Raw genomic sequence first — 13,231 nt, forward strand, 5'->3', positions numbered from 1 at the left:
GTTGACATTCTCATCTTTCTTCCACTTTATTTTTTAACATATTGCTTTATACAGTAATTACACTTTGCCTCATACAGTAATGAATATTAGTATAAAGTGTTAAACATTGTACAACATTTACTTTTACATGATTTTTCATGTAATTATTTTTGGCAGTTGATAAACTTTGATATCAACAGCTTTATTGTCATTGGGTGATTGCAAAAAAAAGATGTTAGTTTAATTACTGGGGGTCTCGTGATGGACGTCTCAACTTCTGCGAACTGGAACACCGCAGGCCGTGCTTCATCGACAGGAACTGTATCCTTGACAGTCCACTGATGACATTTGTATCGTGGCAACTGGCAGTTTATCCACAGCGGGGGACTCAGGTCAGGCATTCGGTGGACTGATGGTCATTAGACGGGAACTCTGAAGACATTGTTATTTGCTGTTTTTCAGCATGCACGGTGAGTATTATTGCACTTCGATTTAATGTTGGCTTCAAAATTAACCAAATTGTGATATAAACAGATGCTTCCTTTTCCTTCTGCCCAGCTCTCTTTATTTTTGTGGTGTTCCAGTGCATACATGAAGCATGCTGTCAGTCCTGTATACTAACAGATACAGACTATGTTTGCAAGGAGATTCCAAAAGGTAGGATGGTCTGAAGTCACTTGATGTTTATAAAAAGAATGTGCGGTTACACTTTATTTTGATGGTCCCCTTCAGACATTCTGTTGACTAGAAGTAATCTTACATCTACGTGTCAGCTAACTCTCATTAGAGTATTAGTAGATGTTCAGGGGTAGGGTTAGGTTTAGTAGAATAAGTTGACATGTTTCTTGCATTACTATATTCAGTTGAATGTATTTTGGGGGGACCATCACAATAATCAGTGTTAGCAGATATTAAGCAGACAGTCTACTAATATTCGAATGAGAGTTAGCTTACATGGAAGTGCAACGTTACTTACACTCAACAGAATGTCTAAAGGGGACCATCAAAATATAGTGTTATCTGCCAGAGAATACAAGTCAAGTATGTCAGATAATTGTCAACACACTATTTTCAAAGTTTTAAATAAAGATTATTGGAGGACCTTTTTTCTTTTTATAATTTTATTTTTACAAGAAAATATTATTTTAGTCTTTTTACTTCAAAATGTCATTTTTAATTCAATGTTACTTGATATTTCATAGTGATTATTTGTGAAATGACCAATGATAAGCTCCTGAAAGGACACACAAAAATAAGTACCACCCACAGAAGTGATCCATACGACTCATGCGCTATATTCCAAGTCTTCTGAAGCCATACAGTTTTACGACTAAAAGTGGTTTATTCACTGGAAATCCTGCTTGAGCCCTGGTCACCATTGACTTTCATTATTTGGAAAAGTTATTATTATTTTTTAGATGAACTATCCCTTTAACAGGAGTTTCAGATTAACACATTTCTATTTTTTTTTCTAGGTTATCCTGCTGGCTTGACCTCTGTGATTATGTTTACGACTAGTTTAGGAGAAATCAACTTGTCCATGTTTAACAGCACAAATCTGACCTCTGTGAACAGTCTGACTATGGCACGCGAACGTGTCACAGCAATAGGGCCGCAAACCTTTAATAAGTTTCAGAACCTCAAAACTCTTAATTTGGACGGTAATCCTCTTTCCCAAGTCTCGTCAGACTGGTTTAGCCCTCATTCTGCACTTGAGACGCTCAGACTGTCAAATAATAAAATCACTACACTGGATCACAATTCCCTTGAAGGGCTGTCAAACCTGCTCACGCTGGATTTGTCTCAGAACCAGATTCACACTATAACCCAGAAAAGTTTCCTCAGTCTTCGTAAACTGAGGCAGTTAAACCTGTCTAACAATCAATTGACATATTTGAGTGCGGATTTGTTTCTTCCACTCAATGGCACAAAGATCCGTTTGGATGGAAATCCCTGGGACTGCTCCTGCTCTGTGAAGGACTTTGCCAAATACCTGAGAGGTATACATTCATTTCCATATCATACTTAATCTAATGCAGCAGAAGTATCCAATATAACACTATAAGCAAAGAAAAAACGCATGACCTCATCCTCATTCCATTTTTTGGGTGATCCTTGGTGAGCATGAGACATTTCAAAAACCATAATCTTACAGACTCCAAACTCTACATGAATAGTGTACATGAGGCTTATGATAGATCATTTTAATTTTCGTTTGAAACTGGATTTTAAATGACTTTCAAACATGTATGCAGGTCTGCAGAATGCCTCGCTGCTGGAGAATGAGATGTTGGTGTGTTGTAACAACCCTCCTGCACTGAAAGGTGTGCCAGTATGGCGGGTACCAGAGTGTGAAACTCTCACAACCATGGGCCCCAGCACTACGAGTTGTATTAATGCAAGCCTTACCACTGGAAGTCCTGCCACTGTAATGACAACCAAACCTCTCACAATTGAACACTCAACTTTAATCATTTTAATTGGTATGTAGATTATGCCTTCATTATGCCTTACCTTAGCCCCCAGTTGCATAACTTTCATGTACTGTAGCTTCTGTTGGCTTACAGTATGTTAAGTTGTGAATGACTAACCTTTTATTATTAACCAGTGGTACTGTGTGCCCTGGTACTTGTCATTTGTGTCCTTTCAGTACTGTACCACAGGAAACGAGAAAGGAAACATCTACAGGCTGTAAAACCTTCTTCAGAGAGATCAGAGATTATACAGGCCGGTGAAACAACTGCAAAGAGCAACCGAGAGGAAAACAGAAAAGTGAAATCTGAAATTGCTGATAAAACGCAAATTGCCACAAGAAAGGTCTTACTGAGGACAAACCAGATGTTGGTTGGAGATGAGAAGATATCACAGATTTACCATATTTATTCATCAAGGACATATGAAACCAGAGAACCCATTAAACGGGTGAGCTCCGCCGGGCCGATCCTCTGCAGGACAGAGATGTTTGCTAAACAGATTGAAGCAGAAGTGGCCACTGAGGAAGTTGGGGTGATGAATGATGAGTATTTCAATGGATGGATGACCTCAGAAAAAGAAAAAGACAATCTGAATATGAATATTGAAGAGGCGGAAAAGTTGGCTGAAGGAAAAAACACTGCAAACGAGTTGAGTGATGGATTCACTGATGAGTTCAGTAACACCACAGACACTCTGGAATCACACATGGAAAGCCTTCGAGAGGAAAAGGAAGATGCTGAAAAGAGTGTTAAAGCTGGAACAAGTGTAGACAAAGATGTTCCTCAGAATAGTGTGGAGATTGACGTGTTGGAAGACCTGAATGAGTTGACTGTTGGAACAGGAAGCAGTCAAGATATTCTCCAGGTAAATCATGTGACATCCCAGTCTGAGGAGACTGCTGAGAAACTGCCTTACCTCACGATTGGTGCTGATCCAGAAAACCAGACTTCTGTGGTCGATCAGAACACTGCTAAAGGTACATCTGGACCTTCGAGACCCATTCGGCGGGTACTGACCTGGCCTCCGACCGCGGTCCAGTGGAAGAAGCAGTGGGCTCAAAATCAACAAGTCCTCAACGTGTTCCCTAAACTAATATATATAACCGGTTGCAGGCACGAAATCAGACCGTTTCATCCCACGATTTCTCCTGCAACCCTCCCAACCGCCCCACATTTCAATGCACTGGAGTTTCTGCCAGAAATCACAGGCCCAATGGAAGATGTCAGAGTCGCTATTGATGAGGACACTTACAGGGCAAGTCTTGAGACATCCACTCAAAAAGTTCAGCATTTCACTTCACAAGAACACTTCACTAATACTAATAAATCACTGAGGGAAGATGGCAGAATTTTTACAAATGAGGAAACGTGGAGGTCAGATCTGGAGTCGACCATCTTCTCCGACTTATCTTTTAAAAACACGCCTATCGAAGAAAGTGAGGTCTGCTCTGAATTGTTCAGCATTTTTAATCCATCATTTGGTGGCAGCAAGTCAAAGCCTGCTGTCGGAGAGGAGATGAACAACAAGGATTACATGGAGGAAATGCAGAGCGGGAAGAAAAGGACACACCGAGATCACCAGAGTGAGCAGGTTGCATCAGAATTCCAGAAGCAGTCCAGGAGAGTTGAGAAAGCGGCACCAAGAGCTCATAGAGACCAGCGGCGGGGTCAGGTGTGTAACGGCTCTGACTCAAGAGCGCCCCCTTCAGGAGGTTCTCCAAAAGATGACAGCCTGTTGATGGGGAATGAGTACACCTTTATAGACCTGCTACATGAGGTGGTGGAAAATCATGGGCGCTGGACTCGAGACCGATGGAGACAAACACAAAAAAACAAACTCAAGCTCAAACAGAGTCGGTAGGCGCTGGGAAGATATAGTTTAAAAACATCATTGATTTCACACGATTTCCCCCCCCCCAAGCTGATCTGGTGTCTGTACCACATTTGGAAAAATAAGTACATTTATATTTTCAAAAATGACATATTATGATGATATTAAAATAATAATCTGTTCTTCAGCTCTGTAGGCGAAACCGGTATACTACAAAAATACTGTAGAATATGCTAAATATGACACACTGTTGGATATGGTATGTAAAAAATATCAACTGCAATAGTATTTTTTTTATAACACTAGTACACACATTTGGAATTTTTACTGCATCATTAAATATAAAGTAAAATGTGTTAAATCAGGTTTATACTGTGTTCTATACATCAATAGAGTTATAATATCCATTGGTTGGAAAAACTGTCACGTCTCTGGCTGCATGCAGCATTTATTGATTCATTCTTACATTGTTAGTACAGACTTCATTTAAGAACTTGTACAAAATTTAGAAGTTTATGTATTGTTCAGTACAATCCAAAAACGGGAGCCAGCAAATGTAAACATGGGTCTCTGACACATTTGGCAAGATTAGGACATGCATGGTCCATGTTTTCTATAACTACTGAAAAATAAAAGAAAGAAACTTTGTAAATTACAACAGCTGTGATCAGCCGGTCAAGATATATTTAAATGGGAGGGAACTAGTAAAAATAGAAGAAATCTGCAAGCTGTTATTTTGAACATGCACATTATGCATATCCTTTCCAAATGATGGTTGGAAATTTAGGGAACAAATATATATATTTTTAAAAACAGTGACCGGTGGATAGAATGTAGGTGACATCTTAACACAAGCAGTAAAACATGAACATAGTCTGATTTACTGTACAGTATTCCGAGGAACATATCAAGGGATGGTAAAACCGACCCTTAGTAACACCCCTATAAACTACTGACAGGTCTTGGAGCTATGCTATTAGCAATAAATACACTGATATGCTAGATCAATGGAAGCAAAATAAGGCAGAAAACATCATAAATACACAATTCTGAAATATTTTAAACAATAGCTACAATGATTTCCCTGTTTCGTCACTTTCATTGTCGTCTCACATTTCCTTATGGAGACAGACAGGTACGAGTTATATGAGAGGTTTTCAAACTTGGCTACTTTGAGCAAAGTGGGCATTCACATCTTCTGTATAATGAAAGATTAATACGTATGTCTGTTGAAAGAATAGACGGATTAAAAACAAAAGCAGCTTTTCATGATAAATTAATGTCAGCTCCATATATTCTGCTAAAAATAGCAATGGAATACAGAAGCACGTCTTGATACAGAGGGCAAAGAAAAATATATCAATATAATCCAAAAAAAATACAATATAAATAACTTTTTCAAGCCATTATTTCACCTTTTAAATTGGTTTCATTTATGTAAAATGTATTGTGAAATGCAAATTTAAAAAATGTTTTCTTATGTAGTTTAAAGGGTTACTATGTACTGCTCTGTCAACAGAGCTTTGTGCAATAAAATCGTCAACTCCAAATCATGTAGGGGTTAATTCAGGTTGATTGGGACACTTTTCCCAAGTCATTTCAATGTAATGTTTTTTTTTAATATATATTATATATATATATATATATATATATATATATATACAGGTGCTGTTGTAAAAAGAAATCAAACGGGGTAAAAAAAACACTTGGTAGCTTTTGAGAAATGTCACTGAAAACTAATGTCTTCTATTGCATCTACTATTATCTTTTGTATAACCCAAAAATAAACTCAGTTTGACATCAAACCTTTTTCAACACTGATTGTGTGATACCATTTGGCATCTCTTCAATTACACCTAATCAAGATCAAGATCCATGCAATATGTATGATGCACCAGTTCCCGCAAATCTTCATGTTTGCTGTTGAAGAGGTTCCATCTTTTGCTGTAAACTTAAAATCATATGGCGATGAACTTTACGCTCTGTTCTCGGCCCATGTAAACTGGTATATGATCACACTTGTAGGGATAACGGACAGTAAATAATCGTGGCGTTTAGTTACACGTAAAAGCTTCAGCTTGGGATTAGCTTTTCAAACGTAAAACTGTGCTTTGAGGACGAAATCACAACAAAATACTGTGAATACTAAGAGGTCACTGAGCATGTAAAAGAATAAGTGACTAACTTATATATGTACAAATATATGTGTACGATATATGTGCTATATATGTTCAAAAAAATAGCACTGATGTAAACTAATTCTGTTCAATATCATACTGAAACCCCTCACATGTATTACAGGGCAGTATCCAGTGTTCTGGTCCACTCAGGTCAGCTGACTGATGTAATCGTTGTTTCTTTCTGCCGTCTTTAGCTGCCCTCTTCAGTTCTGCTTTACCTACTGTTTCTGATATATACTGCCCTATAAATCCAAAGTGCTTGGACAGCCTGTTTGGTCCGAAGTGATTCGCACTGAGCCATGTCTCAAATACAAAAATGTAATAACCAGCCACACTCAGAGAAGTCTGAAATGTGCCACGAGATTCTAAATGTCTGTGTGGTAGAAAAGAGGAATCTGTAAATTGTTTCAATGGAACAGTTAAAGCCGTTTGGCGTGGTTGGGCAGCTTGGGTTGTCAGTGTGTTGGCACATGGGTCGTATCTATCTGTGTGGTTGGTTGGTTGGTTGTGTGTCCTGATACTCTTCATGCAGACTGTAGCAGCTCAAGGCGAAGGAGGGAAGGACGTAGGGTTAAAGAGAACTTCCGGTTCCTACAGATGGGTCTCGTCCCTCGTTTCAGCTCCATAGTCTTGCCGTAGCTTCGCTCCTGCTGGAGCCCCTGGGAGATTGTCAGGGACGTGCGCCAGCGGATCAGAGCGGATGATATAGCTACGGAAAGGTGGAAATCAAATTGTACGGTTAAAAACCAGCCAGCTAGACCCAGCACACGGTTTCAAATCAAATGGCGATTCATAATGAAAGCCAGGTCCATCACAAAATGTTGAAAAAATGTAATAAAAACCAACTTCAAAGTGGAATTGCAAAATAACTAGAGTTGTATATGTTCTGTAGAAAACGGATATGCTTAGCAATGCAAAACTCACCATCACAGTGTTAGCGTGTTGCCATATTGATAAGGTTCTGGATGGTTGCTAGGGTTTTATGATCACTTTGAGCTGTGATGGCTCAATAAGCCGGACAATTTAAGGTATTTTTCATGTTTTGTTACACAAATTATTTGGGACAATATACCAATATAAAAACCCAAACTCATGCAAGAAGGTAATATGATGGGAAAAAAGCATAGTGTAAAAACACACTGTGCATTTTTTCCAAGGGCAAATGTCCCGTCTTCCTCTTCGCGAAGGCTTTTTATATTAACTCCGCCAGACCAAAATTACTAAAAGAAACCAATCCGGTAACAAGAACAGTGGTGTGAACCTGATTTCACCAAGTACAACATGTTCCAGGAACAAGATTCCAATCAACCAATCAGATTTAATCAAGTTTACAGTTTGTCAAGTTTAGGCTTACAACCAGGGGAAGTGCTTCTACCTCAGTGTTGTTCGCTTATAATTTCCCTCTGATTGTTTGGATAACTTATGGTTAGGGTTTAGTTTAGGAGTAGGGATAGGGTTATGATTACATTTTCAGACAGGAATGTCTTTTAGGATCAAGAAAATTCGTTGCCCCAGGAACGTATCTAACTCGGCAAAATCAGGACGTGCAGGAGAGTGAGGATAGTCGATTTAGCCGACCTGAGTTTGAATACTTTTTTTGTTGATCCCATTCTTCTCCCTATTGCAATCCCAAATCAGCTTTAATATCTGACACTTACACAATATCATTGAGCTCTAGAATGGTGTCCGGAGGAGGGTTTATCAGCACATACGACAACGTGTTCTGATTGTCATTCATTTCATCTGCAAGAGAAACAAAACACAACATCACCGTCGTACTTAACCTGTATCAGTTCATAATAAATAACCAAAAACATTCATGTAACAGTTCTGATCAATTATCTTTAACGTTTATCTCTATCCCTACTCCCTATTATAAATAATGAAACTTCTCTATACTGTTGAGTCAGAATAGCCAACAAAAGTAGGGAAATATATTCAATAAAATGTCAAAAGGGGAGGCAGTTGTTGTGTAACCCCACAGTGTTACGATGTTGTAGGCTGGGTTTCTGAGGCTTTGTTGTATTTTACCTGCTTGTAAATGACTGAGAAGTGTGAACCTTTGCAGTTCTGGAAATAAGGAGACTCAAGACTGGGACAAAGTGTCTCTGCTTCTCCAAACCCACCTGTTTGAGCCACTTATAGTGCCAGGCCAGGTAAAAGAGAGAGAAGGGCTAACCGTTACTGACAGGGCATGGCTGCATTTACGGAACGCCCATGCAACCGCATGCGTGGACACATGCAGACAGGGTCCGCATCCACCCACGAATTCAATATTTCCATCCATCCATATACTGCATCATAATCACAGCTGACCCCATAAACGTTGCTCGGATGCCATGCTAACACGCAGCCCAAAGTCATCAAACAGTGAGACTGACACACACAGATATAAGCATGCTTAGAAGATCTGTCAGGCCCACCAAGCCAAGGCTCGACCAATCAGAGTGAAGCAAAAAACATTAGTAGTGTGGGATTGGGAGGAGTCAATAGTCAAATGCTAATAATTGCACCAATGGGAAACCCAAATACTTCTTACTTCTCCCAGTATCACCCCGTTAAAAAGAAAAACAGTGCTGTAGATCAGTGCAAGCCGACTTATAAGTGTGCACCTAAATACCTGCACTAGGTGGACCCTTCCGACAAAGACTGAATGCTTTCTACTCCACTCTGTCCAAACATCCTGGAATCAAAAGCCCTCACTCATCATGTCTTATGTCAATGCTCATATGCCAGTGAGTACCTGCAGTACCCTCTGTCATGTAAGTACCCTCTTCAGTTCGTACCAGAGGAGAAAAAGACAACTACATCACTGATTTAACTATTAAATCAGACTTCATTATTTCATAAAACAGGTCAGCACTGCTGTCAAATGACATTGTTTTTGCAAGCATAATGAGACAATGTTAGGTGCAATACTGCTTATTTGGGTATAAAAAAAAATGCATTTTAACATAAAAATTGTGACTAATAGCCATGTGAAAAATACAATGTAAATGCTGTATACTACATCGACACATAGTCTATGCAGGATGAAGTTACAGACTTTATTTATTGTATTTAATTCAGAATAAAACGCTACACTTTTTTGCATTTATGTATATGTACGGAATAATGTACAGCCATGATCGCAAATTGTGCGATTTGTGATTTGTCACAAATTGTGATCAGGGCGGGCGACAAAAAGCTAAAGGCTTTTATTTAGCAATAATGACTGTGCATTATACAGTTTATTACACAGCTACTTTTAAAAAATGGATGTGAAACATTAATTTCAGTTGAAACGACTTGAAATGTTTTCATTGTACATGACCATTTAGAATCAAGTATTCCAGTGTGCTGTGTAATAATAATTGTACATAAATGCAAATTTGAATATAAGAAATAACATCAGTTGGCTTTACAGATAAGCGCAAGGGTCGTTTCTAAACCATACTGGTTTTGTCCAGCGTCATTATAATGTCAATAGCCAGCAGTTTCCTGTAGTCTGTTTTTAATAGGATAAGAGGAAGGCTCATGGGACACAGACTAGCCTACTGATGTCATCTGGAAAAAATGTAAAAACAGGAGGACTGCAGGCAGAAGGCTTCAGACATATTCATGGAGCTTTAGTTAGAAACTGTCTACCAGGAAAATTTAACGTACTTTAAAAATGTGCATATATGACTTTTGAATCTAAAAGAAAACGAAACAAGAAGGCCTATTGGTGCTTATCCTATTAAATACAGACTGCTGATGCTGTTCCAATTAATGTCACTGGTCTCCAGAACATCAGGTTTCATTCAGCTCATGAATCAAGTGACTTGTTCTACAGGAACGATCCTATACTACAGGGACAGTGTTGTTGAGTGGATTTACCTTGCAAATATCCTAGATTTACTCGGTTCATCACATCACTTGCGGTTAAATTAGCTACGTCCTCTACAGCGTGCAGGGGAAAGGCCAAAGTAGAAAGAGATAAGAAAGAAAAGGTCAAGCAAGCAGCTCAGAAAGCAGCACTTTTTAAAGAGAAAGATCAAGAAAAATTCATCATGCAAAAAACACATTCTCAAAATATCATTAATATTACTTTATACTATTATGGGTTATATTAGTTATTGGACTATAAAATGTCATTACTAACAGAACACTATGGTTTACATATCATTTTTAAAGATGAAGTGTGTAATGATATCTAGTTTAAACAATATACAGTATATATGCATGTATATATATATATATATATATATATATATATATACATATACATATTAGGGCTGTCAAAAAATTCATCGTGATTAATCGCATCCAAAATAAAAGTTTGTGTTTGCATAATATATGTGTGTGTACTGTGTATAATTATTTATATATTATATAAAAACACACACAATCATGTATATATTTAAGAAAAATTGGTTATATTTATATATCAAATATTTATATATAATATAAATTATATAAATGTATATACAGTATATAAATGCAAATATTTCTTAAATATATACATGAATGTGTGTATATTTATACATAATAATTATATACAGTACACACACATATATTCACACACACACACACACACACAGATCAGATCAGATATACACACACACAGATCAGTTCAGATCTTTAGAGAGCCCTAATACACATGTGTGTGTATATATACACACACATGTTTTATGTAAACGGAAACTTATGTTGGATGCGATTAATCAATCTGACAGCACTAGTTTTAACATAAAAAAAATTACACACTTCGCCTTCAGTTTTCAACAGTATTTCTCAGAGTTGATTAGTGAAAATCAGAGAATGATTTTTTGCAACATGGAGGATGGAAAGTGAGTAGTGAGAAGTTTCTAGAAAGGTGAATATAGAATAAAAGACCAGGCAGGACACACAAAACAGAAGTTGTCGATGGTTAGTTCTGGCCATTCAAATGACCACCTATCCTTCAACAATCAATCATATTCATCATGACGCTATAATATGGGGCCATCTATGATATACGGTGAGGTCCAACAGTTTGAGACTACTGAGAAATATATTTTTTAATAAAACATTAAATAAAAGTAGATGGTCTGATGTTCTTTCATTGAAGTTCAAGACATTCTATAGATCATCTCAAAACATGCTGGAGAACATGATCATTAGGTCGTAAATTCAGATAATCATAAAAAAATAAAATAATCGTGCTCAAAGAAGTGATATGTCGATTACATAAAAGGAATATTTTATATTTATTCACTAATGGTTTAAGACCATTGGACTCCGCTGTAGTAACATTTGAACATTAAAAATATTCCCTGCAATGATTAATGTAAACTATATTTCACTCCTCTTTCTGTTTGTAGTTTTCCTGTGACGCCTGATAAAGGATGTTTCATAAGAAGAATGATTGATGCAGGGGACACAAGGGGACACCATTAAATGATTTACAAAGAGAAACACTGTGAAAACAGATCTCCGCCATAGTACATTTATAATGACACAATGTATCAAGAAGACATCAATGCAAGGGGTTCTTCCTTCAGTGTTTTAGTAGGCACAAATGGAAATACTCACTTCCCCTTGTCAAACTCACCGTATCCCACAGTGGGCAGCCCTAAGTGCTTCATGCGGTTCTTCACCAGCTCTGACAGCTCCTGTCTCTCGGAGCGCCGGTACAGGTTCAGGCGCTGTTGATTGATGCGTTCGGCTCGACTGGGTGGTTTAGTGTTTTTCCTGCTCAGCCGTCTCGCCCACTGCATGCTCTTCTTCCGCAGGAGTGGGTGCTCTGATTGGTCGCTCCCTGTGGAGTTTCTGTGGGCGGTTTTCTCTTTCCAGGATTCCCTGCGGTCCCGCGGGTCCTCACAGTCCCCCATAGACACCTGAGACTGGTCAGCATGGCAACAGGTTGTCAATAGGTTAACAGTGTTTAAGTGCTGGGCTGATGGTTTCATTGTCTGAGGGCTGAAGTCATTATGTTGTACTTTTTTTTATCAGTTTATTAGCAGTTGAACCACTTTACTCTGTAAAGGTGCACCAAGTAATGACATATTTTAGCTGTCTCTAATTCAAAAAAAATTATTTTGTCAAATTAACTTAGATAATGATTGTGGTTCAGATAACATAATCATTTCTGTTGATTAAACCAATCTCCTTGTATTAACTAAATCTTTTTAATTTCAACAAACTCAAAGTTGTCAGGCAACCAGGTAACCTATTTTTTTAAGTTAAGCAAACAATATATTTTTTACAGTGTGATATGAGCTTTGTCTACATTTAAGGTATATTTTTTATTAATACTTTTATACAGCAAGGACGCATTAAACTGATCAATGTTGACAGTAATGACATTTACATGGTTGAAAAATATTTCTATTTCTATTTTCTTTCTATTTGCTTGAACTTTATATTCCTCAAAAAATCCAGAAAAAAGTATCCTGGTTTCCACCAAAAATATTGATAATAATAATGGTTTTGCTTAATAAATTATTAATTAAATAATCTGTGAAAGTTAATTCACTTCAAGTTATATCGCAAATTCGCAATACTGATTTTTTTTAAACCAAATTGCAGCCTTGGTGAGGATAAGAGACTACATAAAACATAAACAAATTTTACTAATCCCAAACTTGTAGTGAAAGTCAATCTGGTGTTTTAGAATAAAAATATATATATTTTTATAGCTTTAATTAATTAATTTTCCAGATATTTTTTTATTAATAATAATTTTAATTATTTGATTTGACTTCAGTAGTTATAATGAAAAAATAATATGGAAAAACATTGTAATGTTGCTTTTTTTTGTTAAG

At 37.4% G+C, this 13,231-nt stretch overlaps 2 protein-coding genes across 17 annotated transcripts in view; one reads left to right on the forward strand and one right to left on the reverse strand.

The window, feature by feature from the left end:
* Positions 1–442: 442 nt before the first annotated feature.
* LOC306995616 (uncharacterized protein) lies at positions 443–4,591 on the forward strand (the record flags this gene model as incomplete). The annotated part of the gene is made up of 5 exons (XM_079607372.1): positions 443–449; positions 538–636; positions 1,455–1,979; positions 2,235–2,462; positions 2,588–4,591. The coding sequence occupies 5 exons, from the start codon at positions 443–445 to the stop codon at positions 4,312–4,314; spliced, it is 2,586 nt and encodes an 861-aa protein (XP_079463498.1). The 3' UTR covers positions 4,315–4,591.
* A 123-nt stretch (positions 4,592–4,714) lies between these two features.
* Positions 4,715–13,231, reverse strand: part of kcnt1b (potassium sodium-activated channel subfamily T member 1b) — a 105,665-nt gene continuing 97,148 nt past the window's right edge. For 9 of the 16 annotated variants that reach the window (XM_079607291.1, XM_079607281.1, XM_079607293.1 and 6 more), the window contains 4 exons: positions 12,019–12,310; positions 10,323–10,385; positions 8,123–8,207; positions 4,715–7,173 (listed from right to left, as the gene is read on the reverse strand). In XM_079607291.1, the coding sequence (XP_079463417.1) occupies positions 7,056–7,173; positions 8,123–8,207; positions 10,323–10,385; positions 12,019–12,310 (558 nt within the window). In that variant the 3' untranslated portion in view covers positions 4,715–7,055. Of the gene's footprint in view, positions 7,174–8,122; positions 8,208–10,322; positions 10,386–12,018; positions 12,359–13,231 lie in introns of all 16 variants that reach the window. The other 7 variants (XM_079607282.1, XM_079607296.1, XM_079607287.1 and 4 more) reach the window with 3 other exon arrangements.

Source organism: Phoxinus phoxinus (genome assembly GCF_949152265.1).
Source record: "Phoxinus phoxinus genome assembly, chromosome: 3".
In the NCBI taxonomy this organism is placed as follows: domain Eukaryota; kingdom Metazoa; phylum Chordata; class Actinopteri; order Cypriniformes; family Leuciscidae; genus Phoxinus; species Phoxinus phoxinus.